An 18386-nucleotide genomic window follows, 5' to 3' on the forward strand; every position below is an offset into this window, starting at 1 on the left:
TCAAAAAAATGAATTAAGGATTACCAGGAGTGGGTGCATAAGTAAAAGATTAAAAAGAAGTACATGAATGAAAACATGCTCAACTTCATTATTCACCTGGAAAATGTAAAGTAAAACCACAAGACCACACGCAACACACTCACCAGAACAGCTAAAATAAAAAGACAGAAAAGACCAAGTATTGGTGGAGATATGGAACAGCTGGGATTCATATATTGCTGATGAAAGTGTACTGGTACAACCACTCTGGAAAACTTTGGCAGCATCCACTAGAATGGAACATAAGATTCAGCAGTTCCACTCTTAGGTACATACCTCATGGAAACACATAGACACATACACCAAAAGATGTGTACAAGAATGCTCATAGCAGCACTATTCCTAATTGCCAAATACTTTAAACTTCCCAAATGCCTATGAACAGTAGAATGCATATACAAACTACAAGTCACACATTCGAATACTATACAGCAATAATAAATGAACTAGTGTATAACTACATGCCTGACATACATGCATCTTGCAAATTAATACTGAACAAAATAAACCAGCCTCAAAGAGTAGATAATAAATTATCCCACTTATATAAATGTCAAACATAGGCAAAATTAATCTATGATGCTAATAGTCGGGATCACTACTTTGGGAGGGTGCATTTATCAGGAAAGGGCTCAACGCCGGCTTCTAGGGTGCTGGCAATGTTGTGTTTCTTGGTCCAGGTAGTGTTAACATGACTGTCTGTGTTCAGCTGTGCAAATTCATCATAAGCTGTCCACTTATAATTTGTGTATTTCCATGTATACTATATATACCTCTATTAAAAATTTAAAGATGAAAATTAATCAAAATGTCAGTAGGAATTACCTCTGGGTGTTGGGGCTACAGATCATCTTATTTTTCTTTCTTATATTGTTTTATGTATTCCAAATTTACTACAATGAATATGTAGTGATTACATACATATTTTATTATGGTTATATAATAAAATTACATAACATAATAAAATTACACAATAAAATTAATGTTATTTTATTTTGTGTGTGTGTGTGTGTGTGTGTGTGTGTGTGTGTGTATATGTATATATATACCACATAATGCCACCATGGTTCTAAAAGGTGCTGTGAAGGTGGCCTGGGCAATAAGCCACTACTTCTTTTCCTGAGGAGTATCCATTGTCTCTTTCCTGGGCCTGGGCCAGTGGTTCTCAAATCTGCCTAGACATCAGAATCACCTGGAGAGCTATTTAAAATTCAGATTCTTGGGCCCTACTCTCAGTGACTCTGATTTAGTTGGTCTAGGATGGCCTCCAATATGGCACCCTTCAAGTTCTAAAATAGCAGGACGACACACCACAAGGTCTGAGCTGTGGAAGCCTCAGCTCTTCCTGCTGGATGGGGGTTGGGAGAACCTGCCTGGGGCATTGAAAGTCCCTCTTGGGTTAGGCTGTGAAATGAAGACTATGCCATAGGGTTTGGTAGCTTCCTAGAAGGGTAAGGGTTTGGAAAGCCCAAGGTAGCCCATGCTTTGGGCTGATTACAGAAGAGAGGATGGCAAAGCGGGTAAGAGCACAAATATGGAGTCAAATAGACTTGGGTTCAAATCCTGCTCTGCAGTAAGCTCTCTGTCTTTGAGGTTAACCACTTTGAGCCTTAGCTATACCATGGGAATTCACAGGGATTCTCATATCTCTTTGACAGAATTATGAATATTAAATATGATAATTTATGTAAAACAATACAGAGTCTGGCATGCAGTAATGTCAAATGATATATGCTATATGTAATATTATCATACTTAATTGCATATATTAAATCTTACATATAATTACATAACATTACATGTTATATAGAGAAATATATTAATTGATATTGAGTATGAATAGTCCAAATTATGGAAAGTCTGATGCTCTGATGATTGTTTTAAAAAATACAGCCTTCAGCCAGGCATAGTGGCTCATGCCTGTAATTGCAGTACTTTAGGAGGCCAAGTTGGGAGGATTGCTTGAGACCAAGAGTTCTAGACTGGCCTCGGCAACATAATGAGGCCCTGTCTCCACAAAAAAGAAAAAAAAATTAGCTGGGTCTGGCAGCATATTCCTACAGTCCCAGGTACTCAGTAGACTGAGGTGAGAGGATCACTTGAGCCCAGGACTTCTAGGCTACAATGAGCCTTGATTACATCACCATGTTCTAGCTTGAGTGACAGAACAAGACCTCATCTCTTAAAAAAATCTAAAATAAAACAAAACAAAACAAAAAACACCTTCATCTATTGTAGTCCCTTCTTGTGGACACTTTAAATTAAAACATTCATTCACTTATTCAATCATTCATCAAGTCTTTGAAAGCTTCCCTCACCAGTTACTATGCGACCTCAGGCAATTTAACCACTCTGTGTCTAACTTTTCATCTGCGAAATGAGAATGGTAACAGTACTCACCTCATAGGGTTACTGTAACTATTAAATGAGTTAATATGTTTAAATGGCCTAGAATCATGTGTGGTATAAGTCCTCAACATACGTTAGCTATTATTATTCATTTGAAAATTATTTATTGAATGCTCACTGTGTACATTCACTGTAGGCTGAGGACACAACAATGAAAAAAAAAAAAATACACGGTCCTGCCTTCATGGTGCTTGCAATCAAATGACAGTAAAGGATAGAAATAATTATTAAAATGGATGAGCAAATGGGACCTTTTCTAGCAGAGTTATATTGCATGGTGGCATGTCACAGTCATCAAAGACCTTCATCACATCCTTTTTTCAAGAAATATGTCCTGGGATGCATCAGCCTCTTTGTGACACAGTTTCTAAGCCACATGCAGGAGATGGCCCAGCCACCCCAAGGACCCTCCCTGGGGCTCAGGCTCCACGCAGGTTTGGATGATTCATCAGGGCTCCCTTTGAAACAAAAGGTATAAATGTAGCAACGGCAAGATCCTTAAGTTGGCCCCTGTGCAGTAAAGCAGGGAGGCAGCACAAACTCTCAAGCTCAACACTGACTGAATCTAGGAGGAAGACCCTGCTGCACGGAGCCCTTCTGCTATTGGGACTCCAGGCCACTCGAGGGCATTTGGCCTTGGATCTCATTTCCACCAGCCATGGCTCCACACCTCCATTCCTTCATCCAGTGCACTTATAATGAGTATCTATTCTGTGCATGGCTCTCCACTGAGGGTACTGAGCCAAGTAAGACATGTTCTTACCCTCAGACAGATCACAGCCCAGTAGCAGATTTGGATAGAATCATGATTGATGTAAATTTACTAAGGCTTGTGACGAAGTTTAGCACTGCATATGATTGAGAACATCTGAGTAGGCTTCCTGGAGGAGGTGATACCAAGTCTTGAAGGCTGATGAGAAGTTTATCAGGTGAAGACAGCGAAGAGCACTACAAATGGAAGGAGCCACAGGTGAAACCCAGAAATGGAAAAGAGTACATGAGTTTGGAGAGCTGGTGCAGCTGGCAGTGGGGAGAGGCAGGAGAGGAGACAATGCTGGAGAATGTAACAGGAACCAGATAGTAAAGAGCCTTTTGTCTCCACTAAGAATGCAGGGCTCTGTGCTAAAGCTTCAGAGCAAGCTTGTCCACCCTGCAGCCTGCAGTCTGCACATGGCCCAGAATGGCTGAGTGAGGCCCAACACAAATTTGAAAACTTTCTTAAAATATTATGAAATTTTTTGGCAAATTTTAAAAAAGTGAAGCAGTTGTCGTTAGTGCTAGTGTATTTTATGTGTGGCCCAAGACAATTTTTCTTCTTCCAATGTGGCCCAGGGAAGCCAAAAAATTGGACACCCCTGCTTTAGAGAATCCACTGAAATACATTAAGTGGGGGATGATATGATCCTATCTATGCTTTGGAAAAGTGACTCTGGCTTCAGTGTGGCCCATGGCTTGGAGTAAGATAGGCTGGAGGCAAAGAGGCAGTTTGCAGGCTGCTATATGGTCACTTAGACTGAACACTGTGAGGACCTAGGTGATCTGGTGGCCAGAGAGAAAGAAAGAGATGCACAGATTTGGGACTAACAAAGAATACGAAACTGAAAGGATTTTATTTAAATATCAGGGAATGGTGAAGAAGAGGTCATGGTGGCCTTTAAGATTTGGGGCTGGGTTTTCCCCAGGAGACAGGAAATAGAAGATGAGGGACAGGTTGGTGAGAGAAGATGTTAGTTTGGATGCATTGAGTTGGAGGGGTCTGTGTGATATCCAGTTGGGAATGTAGGGTAAGCACTTAAAATGGTGAGCCTAAAACTAAGGAGAGACTTCTGCCTTCAGTCACAATGGAGTAACAGGGCCTAGATTTACGTCTCTGCCTTAACATTTAAAAACCAGGTGAAACAGATGAAACAACAGTCAGACATTGGACAAAAGGCGGTGCAAGACAATGATCCTGAGGAAAGAAAACAAATAAAGTGAGCCCCGCCAGTGCCCTGATTATTCCCTAGAAAGAGTTTCCACAAGGAAGAGCTAGAGAGTGAGAGAGGAAGAGACTGAGAAAGAGAAGGAGGGATGGAGGGAGGGGAGGGAGAGAATGCACGAATGTGCTTCGGAGGCCTGTAGAGGGCTGCCCTCATCTCTGGCTGAGTACTGCACATGCATGTGAGAAAATGACCCAAGGCTGGGGAATGAACCACAGAGAGAAGTAAGCAGAGCAATCTCAGAAATTCACAGAAGGCTGGAAATACCCTGTGTTCCTACCAGTCCAAGTAGAAAGACCTCCTAATACACAGAACATAAGATCAGGGAGGGTCCTCAGAAGAGCACTCTTTAGTAGTGAGGCCAACTTAGCCCTCAGCCAAGGGCTGCTCTGGACCTGCCCTAACAAAGCCTAAAAGAAAACCCCAGAAGGATCCAACTGATTCCAAGTACAGGTTGAATATCCCTTATCCAAAATGCCTGGGACCAGAAGTGTTTCAGATTTTGGACTTTTTCAAATTTTGGAATCTTTGTATTATACTTACTTGTTCAGCATCCCTAATTTGAAATGCTCCAATGAGCCCTTCCTTTGAGCATCATTTGACTCTCAAAAAGTTTCAGATTTTGGAGTGTTTCAGGTTGCAGATATTCGGGACACTCAACCTGTAACTTAATTGTTTGTCAGAACAAAGCCCAGCATTAACTATTAAAGGATAAAACAAAGCCCAACGTTGTAAAATCTAAAACATTTATCATCTAATCAAAAATTACCCAGGCATTCAGAAAAGGAGGAGAAGAAGATGCATAACTAGAAGAAAAATCAATCACCAGTACACACAATAAGAAATAAATATTTGATCTTTGTCCCCAGTTCTTGACACAGAGCTTCTAAAACCCTTGGAAATTCTTGCATAATAGGAACATCTTTTTTATTCTCAATAAGCCACTTTCAACCATACCTGAGTTTATTCTAATGAGATGACTCTTGGTGGGCTTCTAGATAGCTTAATGATGGGGGCTGGCTGTCAGAGAAACCAACCATGTGATTAGAGGATTAGAACTTGCTGCTCACCCCTACGCCACTGGGGAAAGGAGAAGGGCTACAGATTGAGTTCACTCACCAATGGTCAATGATTTAATCAACTGTACCTATCTAACAGGACCCCCATAAAACCCTAAATGACAGGGTTTGGAGAGTTCCTGGCAGGTAAACGTATCAGGGTGCTGGGGAGGTGGCACACCTGGAGAAGTCATAGAAACTCCACGCCATTGCATACCTTGCCCTAGGCATCTCTTCCATTTGGCCATTCCTAAGTTGTATCCTTTATAATAAATCAGTAAAGAGTAAATAAAGTGCTTTCCTGAGTTCTGTGAGCCATTCTAGCAAATGTTCATACCTGAGAAGGGGTCCTAGGAGCCCCCAATTTATAGCTGGTTGGCCAGAAGTACAGGTGACAACCTGGGACTTATGAAATGGGGGAAGTCTTGCAGGACTGAACCCTTAATCTGTGGGGTCTGCAATAACTAATTATTATAATTAGTAACAGAACCAAATTAAATTGCCGAACCCTCAGTTGGCATCCAGAGAGTCGCCAAATTGGTTGTTGGTGTGGAAAGAAACCACACATTTAGTGTTAGAAGTGTTGTGGGTAAAAACACTACAAGTAGGAGGATACCTAGAAATGACACAGATGACAGAATTAGCAAACATAAATGTTAAAAGAGCTACTATAAACTTACTCCATGTAAAGAAGGTAGAGGAAAATATGACTATGATGAGGAGAGAAATGAAAGATATAATTAAGATGCAAGTCAAGCTTCGAGATGAAAAACATAGTATCTAAAATAAAATATATACTTCACGGAGTTAGACACTGCAAAGAAAAGATTTGTAAATTCAAAGGTATAGGTAGAAATATTTCAAAATAAAACACAGAAACAATACTGAAAAATGAAAACCAAAGTATCAGTGAACTCTGGAACAACATTAAGCAAATTAACACACATAATTGGCGTTTCAGGGGAAAAGGCAGAAAAAAATAGAAGAAATAAAGCCCAATGTTGTTTCAAATATAATGAGCACCATATACTCAAATATCCAAGAAACTCGAAAGACATTCAGTGGAAGAAACATGAAGAAAACTATACCAAGACATCACATAATCATTTGTTGAAAGCCAACGATAAAGAGAAAATCTTAAGAGTAGCCAGAAAAAGGGCGGTGGGGCGGATGCTCATTCTAGACAAATGTATTCAGCATTGTACTGGAGGTTTTAGCCAAGATGATTAGGCAAGAAAATGAAACAAAAGGCATCCAGATTAGAAAGGAACAAGTAAAACTATCTCTACTCATACAAGACATAATATTGTGTAATGAAAATCTAAGTTATCCACTAAAACATCATTGTAACTAATAAACAAGTTCAGCAAGTTTGCAGGATACAAGATCATTACACAAAATCAGTTATACACAGTTCTATACACTTGCATTAAGAAAACAATTCAATTTACAAAAGCATCAAGAAGAATAAAACACTGAGGAATAAACTTATAAAAAGAAGTGCAATATTATACACTGAAAACTACAAACTTCTTTGAAAGAAATTAAAGAAGACCTAAATAATAAATAAGAAGATATCCTGTGCGTATGGATCAAAAGACTATTAAGATGGCAATACTCTCCAGACTGATCTACAGATTCAATCCAATCTCCATTAGAATACTGGCTGGCTTCTTTGTGGAAATTGACAAGCTGATCCTAAAATAAGTAAGAAAAAATTAAGGGATACAGAATAGCCAAACAATCTTGAAAAAGAACAAAGGTAGAGAACTCATCCTGATCTCAAAACTTACCACAAAGCTCCAGTAATCAAGGTAATGTGGTATTGGTATAAAGATAGACATATAGGTCAATGCAGTGGAATTGAGAGCACAGAAATAAACTTGCATTTACAGTCAACTGATTTACAACAGGATAGCAAGACCATTCAATGACGGTAAAAAGTTTTTTTCACCAAATGGTGCTGGGACAACTGAATATCCATATTCAAATGAATGAGTTAGGACCCCTACCTCACACCAATAACAAAATTAACTCAAAATGAATCAAAGACCTAAATGAAAGCCAAAACTATAAAGCTCTTAGAAGAAAACATAGGCAGAAATCTTCGTTAAGAAATCTTACGGTTTCTCACATGTGACACCAAAAGCACAAGCAACAAAAGGAAACTAGATAAATTAGACTTCATAAAAATGTAAAATATTTGTGTTGCAAAGAACACCATCAAGAAAGTGAAGACAACCACAGAAAAGAATAAAATATCTGCAAACCATATATCTGATAAGCATCTTGTTTGTACCTAGAATATATAAAGCATGCTTCAACTCAATAATAAAAAGGCAACCCAATTTAAAAAATGGACAAGAGATATGAATAGACATTTTTCCAAGGAAGATATACAAATGGTCCATAAGCACATTGTTAGTCATCATTAGTCATCAGCGAAATGTAAGCCAAAACCACAATGAGATACTACTTCATACTTACTAGGATGACTATACTTAAAATTACAGATAATAACATGTATTGGCAAAAATGTGAAAAAACTTTGAGACTCTCATATACTGCTGGTGGGGATGTAAAATGCAGCAACCACTTGGGAAAACAGTCTTGACAGTTCCTCAAAAGGTTGAATATAGATCCTAGGCATATAACCAAGGAGTGAAAACATATGTCCATATAAAAACTTGGACACAAGAGTTTATATGAGCATTATGTATAATAGCTAAAATGTGGAAACATCCAAACGTTCATCGATTGATGAATGGATAAAGAAAATGTGGTATACCCATACAATTGAATATTATTCAGCAATAAAAAGAAATGAAGTATTGATAAATGCTATGACATAGATGAACCTAGAAAATATTATACTAAGGAAAGAAGTCAGTTACAAAAGACCACAAATTATGTGATTTAATTTATATGAAATGTCCAGAATAGGCAAAACTATAAAGACAGAAAATAGATTAGTGGCTGTCTAAGGCTGGGGGGTGTAGGAAAAGGGCGAGACTGCAAATGGGCATGGGTTTTCATTGGGGACAGTAATGGGAATATTCTAAAATAGATTGTAGTGATGGTCATACAACTTAAAACCATTGAACTGTACACTATAAACAGGCAACTTGTATGGTATATGAATTATATCCCAATAAGAGGGTAATGTGAGAGCTTTGATGTAGTTGTGGAGGAACTGGAGCAGGCCCAGGTCACAGGACTGCTAGACATTGCTGGGGGCTCACTGGAGGCCGCAGACCATGAATTTGGACTAATATCAATTCATGAAGGACTAAAGAAAGCAAGCAGTTACCATGTTCTAAGGTTGAGGTAGGAGACTAAGAGGCCAGGTGGTGAATGGTGGGCAGTTGAAGTGACAAGCAGCAGATCTCAGATAGAATAGGAACAAGAGTTGATTCAGAGTGAGGAGAAAAACTAGGGCTCAAGGGCCTGAGGTCTCTATGAACAGACATGGTGGAGGTATGGGAATGCATAGGAGGTACATTCTGAAGATTAGGATTTCACAGGTGGAACAGTTTCAAACGATCCCAAGATGCCAAGTAATGAGTGGATGAAATGGAGATTACATTCTTCAACAAGTTGAAGACAACAAGCCAAGGTTATCTTGCTTTGCTATATCCCTAAGTGGCTGGATCATTAACTTTGCCATTGATTATGACTATCCCAAACCTACGGAGATAGGGTCCTATAAGTCAGCCCTCAACCCCAAAGATGCCTGGCTCCTCATCTCCCTACTTACAGCCCTGTGTCACCATGGGGGAAACATCATGCTTGCTGGCACCATCTTGAACTGTGCAGTTTTACCTGATATTAAGGGATACTGGCAGAGCCTTTCAACAGGGAAGAGCCTTTCAACATGAAGTAGAGAGATACCAAACCTGAGAAATGAGTCAGCCCAGAAACCCAGTATAGCCAAGAGTCCCTGCCAGGCAGCCATCAGCTGTAGACACACAGTTCACACTATGCTCAGAACTTCCATTCACATAAGGCAAGGTCATGGCCAAAGGACTACTCACTCCTGAGAAGCCCCTTGACTCCCACACAGTGATGCTGGTTCCCTCTCCTACAGTACAGAGAAAGAACCCTGAGCAGGGGGCCTGTGTTCTAGTTCTGAGTCTACCACAAACTTGCAGTGTGACCTTGGTTCAGAACCTGAGGCCTGTTTTGCCTGTTACACAAGGGGTTGGATGTAGGACCTCAAAAATTTCTTGCAGCCTTGACAGTGGGTTCAGGAAGGAGGGTGTCATCAACTTACATCACTCAAAATACACCAGCTGCACACGACAAATGAGCTGAAGTCTCAAGCCTCATTAACAGTCATCACAGCAGAGTCACCCCTCTGGGGTTCACAACTTGCACCCCTCCTCCTCCTACTGCTCCTTCCCAAGAGCCTGTGAAGTAGGCTCAAGTGATACACCCTCCCCCACACCACTGTCTGTCTCTGCATGAGATTTTTTTTAGGCTAAAAAGTCAACCTGGTTTGAGGCCATGTGTAGAAAAGGAGAGCAATGAGGTCCCTGCCATGAAAGCCATACCCAAGACCCCTGGCTCTACACAGAGCATCCCTTTAGGGCACCATCATCACAAACCCCATCAGAAACCCAGAACTGACATCTGAGGAGGCAAAGCAGAGCCCCAGGTGCTCCCTGTTTCTCTGGCCTGGTTCCTTGGAAGGACAGGCAGACTTCCCAGGTGTTGGGGACACTCAGCAGACACTCTGCAGCTGGGGACAGGATCCTGTCATTTTGCCTCATCTGTACACAGGACAGCACCCCCTCCTTCACAGGGCAGTTATGACCATCCCATGGGCCAAGAAACATATCCTTGGGACCCCAACATGTATAAACAACAAATGAGGTCCTGGTTAGGAGCCTTAGGCAAGACCCACCTCCTGACATTAGAAAGCAGGCTTGGGATGGCACCCCTGGGGCAGGGCATCTCCACATCTGGGTGTTTGGGCAATGGGAGGGCAGAGGGGCTGGAGGCTCTGCCACCATGATTCCCTCTGTGGTCCTAAGCTATGGTGCGACCACATGTAGAGGGCACCTCCTTTCTCAGGTGGCTTGGCTAAGAGTTCCTGGACAGGCTGGTGAACAGAGCCCAGGCCTCTGGGCCTGCTCATCAGCACCACCCGGTTAGAGTCAGGGCAAAAAGACCACAGGAGGATCCCAGAGGGACAAACCAAGGCCACAACAGTCACACACAGTAAAAGTAGGCTTTGCCCAGTGGTCACACCCTCCCCTAAACCCCATTTCACACACACACCCCCAGGCGCATTATGGGGTTCATGGCCCCTGAGCCACCCACGTCCTCCCCCCACCTCCCTGGCAGTCTCCTGTGGCTGGCCCTTCCCCAGGGCCGGCACGCCCTCCTCCCCTCCAGCTCACCGAGCGATCTCCCTTCCTTCCTTCCAGTACTTCCTCTTGGTTGTTCTCCTGAGGAGGAAAAGAAGGGGTGACTCTCCGCACCCTTGCAGCCTCACCTCATCATCCCTGCCCACTGCCTGGCCAGACCTGGTCACTCAAGGCCTCCTTCAGTGCCCTGGTCTCAGCTGCCTCAGTAGGTGAGTTACGTGACGGATCAGGGTAGAGGGACTTTCACAGAGTGCTCACTCTGTAGGCCCTGGATGGCAGGCAGGCAGGTAGGCAGTCCAGACAAGGGCAGTGATGACCCAAGCTGTGGGAATGAAGCACTGGGGGGTGGGGCGGCAGGCAGAAGCTGGAAGGAGGAGCCCTCCAGAAGAGGCAGAGGGCCGGAGTGTGGAGCTGCCAGAGCCCTGGAGGCTGGGGGAGAGGCCCTTACTCCCGTGGTGGAGGACCCCCCTGAGATCCTGGGCAGCTCCTGGAGTAATGAAGCCTCCCTGATCACCTGTCTGGAGAATGAGGGGTTTCGGGGGATGACCTATGGGGCTCCATGTGGTGACGGGGGAGCAGCGCCATCAGGAAGGGGAGGCCGTGGGACTGTAAAGGATTGAGGTCAGTGAGGGTGGGTGGGTGGAGCTGACGCAGGGGTTGGGCCCATGGGCTGAAGGCAGGATGTTGAAAGCTTACCGATCTCCTCGGTGGCCCCGTTTCAGGGGCCCAGGTTTCCTGTGTTGTTGCTTTGAATGCTGAGATCCCATGGGCCAGGGATTGCCTCCTGGGAACAAAATCCCTGTCTCGGCAAAGAAAGAAACCCAGAAAGAAGGCAAAGGTGTCCTGGCCCCCATTGTGGCCAGAGGATGGAGCGGGTTTGAAGGATGGCCCCACTTCAGGCTGCACAGTAAGACCTGGAGCCTGTTGAAATTCCCTGTATTCGCCTCAGTACTGAAACCAGCACAAGCCCACTTGGGTGTCTCCCTTCATCACCGTGGCAACAGTCAGACTAACAACCACCATCACCCATTAATTAGGACATGGAAACGTCTTCTGGTCGCAGTCTCCCTCCCAAACCCTTCAGGACCAGACTGAATCCTCAAGGTCTCAGTGGCCATGCCACACAGGGACACCCAATTGCTGGTTTCCATGGCAATGGGGAGGCCGAGTCTCTCTGCATCTGTAGGTTACTATAGCAACCCTGGCAGAGCCAAGTGCACTGAGGACAAAGGCCCCATCTGGAGGAACCACAGAGGACACATTCACCGCTGCCCTCTCTGTGGCCAGTTCTGTGCTAGGGCTCAGGTTGTGTGCTGGGAAACGCACACATCATGCCTTCTAGGGACTGATGGAAGATCTAGGATTTGCTCATCTGTGTCTTCAGCTTCTTGTCCTCTTCCTTCACCTGAAATGCACCTGGGGTGTTCCCATCCACTCACAAGGCCTCATCTCCCACAACTCTTACACTGAGAACATCAAAGGCTGCATCGTGGACCCAGCCCTCTTCTAAACTCTACCTACCTGTTCTCTGGACCCTGCACCCCGGATGTCCCACAGCACCTCACATTGGGGTATGCAGTTTTGGACTTCCTGTGAGTCTGAACATTCACTCTATACATTCTGTCTCTGTGAGTGACATCACTTAGCCCCTTGCGGCACCATTGTAGCTTTCTGCTTTTCCCTGTCCACCTTCCTCTGCCAATCCAGACAATCACCAAGCACTGCTGATGCCATCTACTGAGCATCTCTCAATTCTATGCACCTCACCTTCCCTGGAGCCACTTCTGAGCAAGAGCCTTCCTGTCTGTTGCCCAGATCTTGGCATCATGATGGGCATCTATGTCTAACTTGCTCCTCCCAAATCCATCCTGCAACTGACACCAGAGTGAGCTTCCTAAGATCATGTCCTCCCAGCCCACTTACACACTACAGAAGACCCCCACTGCCTCTGGACAGAATCTAAGCTGCTTTAGTCTGCCCAATGATCCTGCCAACTGTCCAGCCTTATCTACTACCAGGCACCGGCTTTAACTCCTAATGACAACATCACCTTCTGTCTCTCCCTTTCCTCCCTCCAGTCCCACTACTTCCCCTCTGGGTCCATCCTCGGCCATGCTCTTATAAAAATTACACCCAGATTTTCAACGAGAACTTGGAACAATAATTAGGAATCTTCAGGATCTAATTTCAAATATCAGAAGGAAAAGTGATACCCAGATGCAAAGCTGGACACTGCTGACCCTACCCCAAATGGACCCTGGAAACCCAGACCCCTCATCTGCTAAGCGGACAGACTGTAAGTGGTCATGGAAGAAGGGTGCAAAAGTGAGCACATTCTGTTAACACTCATGGCCTCCAGAAAATACAAGAATCACGGACATCAGCTGAGAAGGGCATCTCATCCTTCCCCTCCTGTAACACTGTTGGGAAAATCAGGCTCAGAGAAAGGAAAGGTCAAAGCCAAGGCTCCCAATATGGGGTCTTCCATTCTCTCTGCTTAGACACATGCCTCAAAGCTGCACAGCCAGTCTCAAGGGAGTCAGTGCAAGGGGCACATGCACAGACACCCTGCATGCCGACACCTTCCAGGTGGGGAAATGGACGTGTGCATGCACCTGCAACTGGAGACCTCATCCTCAATCTCCCAGAAACTCCCCTTCACGTGTCTTTTGTCTTGCTACAGGTGGAATGGGACCTTCCAGTCAGAGTAAAGGGACATCTCAAAGTCAATGCTCAGGCCAGCACTTTCTCACGCACAACATCCTCCCTGGCTTCCTTCCTGCCAAAGCTCTCAGGTTTGGTCATAGGGTTAAATCAAGGAAAGTGGACCAGAAAAAAAGTGAACTTATCAACTGTAGATGAAGCCAGCTTCTTCCAGGGAGGTCCATTCTTACCTTAAGGCTGGACCATGGGGCCCGTGCTACTGAGACTTGTGCCATGACCCCCTGGAGGACAACTGAGGAATGATGCTCAAACAGAACCTCACAGCTGGATAAACCCCATCTCTCAAGGGTCATAGCTCCCTGAGGCAGGCAGCCCTTTTGAGGCTAAGCTGCTGGATGGTGATTATGAAACCTCCTCATGCATGCTCTGAGCATCAGGGTGCTTGCTCTTGCCAGAGTAGTCCCTCCATCTCTGTAGTTGGCCATTGCTACTTCACCTAAAGCTCAAACACACCTCCCTTTGGTCCTAGTTCTGTCCTCCAGGACCCCACAGAACATGACTCTTCAGTCTGTCACAGTGCTTTGCATTAGTACATTGAATGGTGAATACAACCTTCTAAGAAGGGTGCTATTATTGATATTTCACAAAAGGGTAACCTAGGGCTCAGAGAGGGGAATTCACTTGCCCAGTAAGTGGCAGAGTGCATAGGAGGAATAGGAACCATGTATTCCTATCTGCAGGAAAATAGAATGACTTACTACTGCCAGGCTAGATGACCAGCTGGTTCTGTACTACAGTGGGGACTCAGAAGGGAGATCACGGAGTGGAACAGGCAGGGCAGAGGTGCTTCTGATAGATGTCCCCTGAGACCCTCAAGCCTCCCACTGTGACAGGCATCTGGACACTGAGTGACCAGCTGGCCTAGGCCTGGATCTTGACATAACAGTGTCTCAAGTCCCAGATATAATTTGGCATCTTGGGCACCCCTTCAACACCGATCTTTCTGAAATGTCTGTTTATGTTTTAGGCTACTGGAGCACAGCCAGGGCAGGACAGGGAGAGGGTATTCTCTGGTGACAGGTGCACCCCCCGCTGACAGACCCTGCTCAGCAGAACAGAAGCCCTTCAGCGAATCAGACCTACCCTCTGCAGAAGGCTGGTTAGCAAGCATCCATGTCTACTTCAGCCTCTCACCTCCCTGTCACAAACAGATCACCACAGTTTTCCTCCAGCCTCATGCTGTCCTCTCCCTGGAGGAATGCAGGTACATGGAATGTTCTCCACCTCCATACATGTCCAGTGACGTTTTGGATCAGCGTGTCAGGGACACTGTCAGGCATGCCTGCTTGCGCTCATCCAGCCCTGGCTGGATGTGATTCTAGGAGCAGAGCAAGATCAGCATGTTCTGTCCTCCAGTTATCACAGCAGTTACCCTGGCAACCTGTAGGCCCTCCCCGAGGTGTCTGACAGCTGAAGCAGGGTCCAGTGGGATGGAATGGAGGATGGGCACCCTGGAAGGACAGCCCATGGAGGGTCCCTCTGGGTGTCCTGCTGCCCTGGGCACCTGCTAAGAGAGAAGCTGAGCCACCCAGCCTGAGGTAGTAGACAGTGAGAGCTGAAGGGAGCAGGAGATTAGGGCCCAGCGGGAAGTGAGAACAGTGGGGCCGGCGCCAGGGTGAGCTGAATGAAGCTCTTACCTGGGGCGCAGAATTTAAAGATTTGCCAAAAAACTCAGCAGCCAAGAGATTGAATACTTCCATCAAATCAAAGCAAAACTGTCCATGATAAAAAGACTGGAGTTAGGGTAAGGTAAGTGAGGCCAAGGCCTGCAAATCCAGTGCTATATCTTGTTTTTATCAAAAGTTTGATTTTGTTGTGTATGTTTTGCATTCATTTTGAGTTTTTAAAAAACACTATATTGAAATATCATTTATCTTAATCATTGAGCTTGTTCGAGATCCCTTGAATGTTGCACTTAAGGTCAATGCCTCTCTAGCCTCACCCTAGTCTCAGCCCTGGAGGGGAGGGACAGACTGAGTCAGGAGCAGGAACAAACACTGCCATTGAAAACGCATCATGCGACAAGGAGCCGGGAGACATGAGTTCCGGTCTGTCCCCTCCACAGATTCTTCTCAGTTCTGATAGAATCAGATTCGGATTTCACAAGACTGCAACATGAAGATTGCTGCTGGGGAGCACAGGTGCCTAGCGTGCACATGGACCCCCTCCACACGGGGTGATAGTGAGTCATAAGGTGGCACCCACCTCCTGCCCTCAGTCAGGTTGTCTGCTAAGGGGAGGAGATGGGAGAAGAAGGGGAGAGGGGAATGGAGGGGGTGGGCAGGGAAGAAGCTGGCAATTTTGCATGACTGGGAGCAGGAATGGCAGATGAGCTATAATTGCCTGAAGCTGAGAGAGGCTGTTGATAAATGTTATTAATAATCAACCTTCAGATCTGACACCCAGCTCAGGCTGGGATTACTGTTTTGAATGGAAATTGAACCCAAACCAATAATTACCCTAGTGAGTGATGCCAGTCTTACTCTGGAGCCTGTTTTTGGCAGGGAAATGGTACCTGCATGTCAGTACCATCCCATGAGGTAGATGATCCAGCAAAGGACTTCCTCCTGGGGTCACAATAAGAGCACAAACTGGCCTGGACTCTGCCAACACAATGGGCCACAGTCAACAGAAATGCTCACCCTCTTCCTAGAACTCACAGTGGGTGAGGGGCCCCCACCCGTCATTGTCAGTCTTCAAGCAGAGTCCAGACCTCAGCCCCCACTCCCACTGTCCTTCCCCCTTGGGCTTCATGGAAGTCCCTTGTTGACATCATCCTGTGCTGTCAGAGCAGGTGCTTAGGGGGAGGGGTGGCTGTCCCCCAAACACAGGTGCAGTCCTCCAATCCTCTGTCTGGGATCCTTGGATAGCCACACATTGCTGTTAGGCTGGGAGGCTCTTGGAATGGCCTGAGCTGGGGCCAGGTGAGAGGGATGAGGTCACAGTAGGCCCCAGAGCCCATCCTAGCCCTTGACTCTAGACCCTGATTGCTCCCAGACAAGGCCGGGTATGTCCCAAAATTCTACCTGGAAACAAACTCCATTCTCCCAACCTCCCTGTATCCCTGCAGTGCCTTTCATCCTGTCTAGAGAACTCCTAGAATGTTGGCAACAGCCAGAACCAGGCTGGAGGGGGAAAGGCTGCAAGGCTGCTCCTCTCTGTGAACCAATCCCTCTCCCCAGGATACATTGTGAACTTGTCTCTTTATCCCTGGCTTCTCCTTCAGGCAGCTTGATACTAAAAATGCGTTCACCAGACAAACTGTAGCGGGATGAATGGCGACAGCAGCACTCTGTACTCTTTACACATCACAACCCACCAAACACCTCTGCCATCTCTGCCGTGCCAGGCCCTGGGCGGGAGCAGGTGGCCCCGAGGAGAGTAAGACAGTCCCACTCTCAGGAGTGCCTGGCGGGGAGGAGTATAAGCAGGCAGGTAATTACACTGCAGGCAGTTCCTAAGGGCCCTTTCGGAAGGGGTCAATACGTCCAGAACTACAAAGTCTGAAGAAGTCTATGAGCTGCCTCAGGGGGCAGGCAGAGCTAATCAGGCCTGGCGGGATTCAGAGTGTGTGTGACCACCATCTTCAGGCTGAAACTGGGCCTGTGAAAGGCCAGCAAGTGTCAGAAACTCCCGGAGTTCTCAAATAGGGGCAGACACCTCGAGAGTGCCATCTTGTGGCGGCACAGCGGGAATGCAGCTCTATCTTCAGGCCCCGGAGTTTCCCTCTGCTCCAGTCCAGGCCCTGAAATGGACCCCTGAACTCAGATGTACAAAAGGGAACCAAGGAAATGACTTTTGTTTTGTTTGCAAAGGCTTGGGGCTTGCAGGAAGTGGGGCACGATGGGCCCCAGGGTGTGGAAGCGGCAGCGAAGCGGGCAGGGAAGGGGCGGTGCCTCTGGAGCTCCCTGTCTCCCAGGATCCCCCCTAGAGCATATTGGCACCCTCTAATTATCTGTTCGGCAGTGTCTCCCCACCACTCTATCGGGACCTCAGCTCTGTCACCAGCCAACAGAGGGAGTGACACAAAGCCCATGTCCAGAACTGGCCTGCTTAGTCTTTCAGGTGACAAAACAGATTTGGGGGTCCAGAGCAGCTGTGCTCATCAGCAGTTAACTCACCTTGCTCCTGTAGCCTAGGGAGGGGCTCACTGACAACTTGGGGTCAGGCAAAGGTCCTCCCTCAGCCCTCGGCTGTCCTGTTAGATTCTGAAATTCTTGTTGCCCCAGTCATTTCCTCTTTTGCCAGAGAGAGGAAGAGTGACGAGATGTGAGGTGAATGGTCCCCAAAGAAATGTTCCCAGGTGTGGAGAACCTGGCATGATCCAGATGTGCTGGAGATGCAAAGGGAGGAGGGAGGATAGATGCCCAGATGTGGAGCGAGAGGAAGAGAATGGACATGTGTAGGTTAAAGGGAAGTATACCCTGGGGGAATATCTTAGGCATCGGCAAATTTTTTCTTGAAGGGCCAGATCTGAGGCTGTAGTGTGAAAGCAGCCATAGACAACATTTAAACCAATAAATGTGTCTGTTTTCCAACAAACGGGTTTTAAAAACAGGCTGCTGGCCCACTTGCTATGGCTCACTGATCCAATCCAAACTTGCTGCCCACAGGAGTGTCCATCCATGCTGACCACAGAGACCACAGTGCAGTAATAATCTCATCCCAACCACTGCCAACAATTACCAGGTGCTCACCGGCTACCAGCCTACTTCACTGCTGCCTTGTAGGGCAATACTTGGTGGTGGTTGGGGGTTGGGGGTGGCACTTGTGGTGTCACAAGAATATAAGGGTCAGGACTGGAG

The 18386-nt window shown here is 46.0% G+C and overlaps 1 protein-coding gene across 4 annotated transcripts in view; it reads right to left on the reverse strand.

Moving 5' to 3' along the window:
* The window catches only part of TUB (TUB bipartite transcription factor), a 94033-nt gene that overhangs the window by 55290 nt on the left and 20357 nt on the right, over nt 1–18386 (reverse strand). Inside the window, exons 1-2 of one of the 4 annotated variants that reach the window (XM_037999766.2) lie at nt 11554–11948; nt 10891–10938 (exon numbers count right to left, since the gene is read on the reverse strand). The exons of 1 other annotated variant lie outside the window; for it this stretch is intronic. In XM_037999766.2, coding sequence (XP_037855694.1) covers nt 10891–10938; nt 11554–11711 — 206 coding nt within the window. In that variant the 5' untranslated portion in view covers nt 11712–11948. Of the gene's footprint in view, nt 1–10890; nt 10939–11016; nt 11145–11553; nt 11949–18386 lie in introns of those variants that run through there. 2 more of the 4 variants (XM_008007797.3, XM_073018657.1) reach the window with 2 other exon arrangements.

The sequence above is a fragment of the Chlorocebus sabaeus genome, chromosome 1, assembly GCF_047675955.1.
Source record: "Chlorocebus sabaeus isolate Y175 chromosome 1, mChlSab1.0.hap1, whole genome shotgun sequence".
Lineage (NCBI taxonomy): Eukaryota > Metazoa > Chordata > Mammalia > Primates > Cercopithecidae > Chlorocebus > Chlorocebus sabaeus.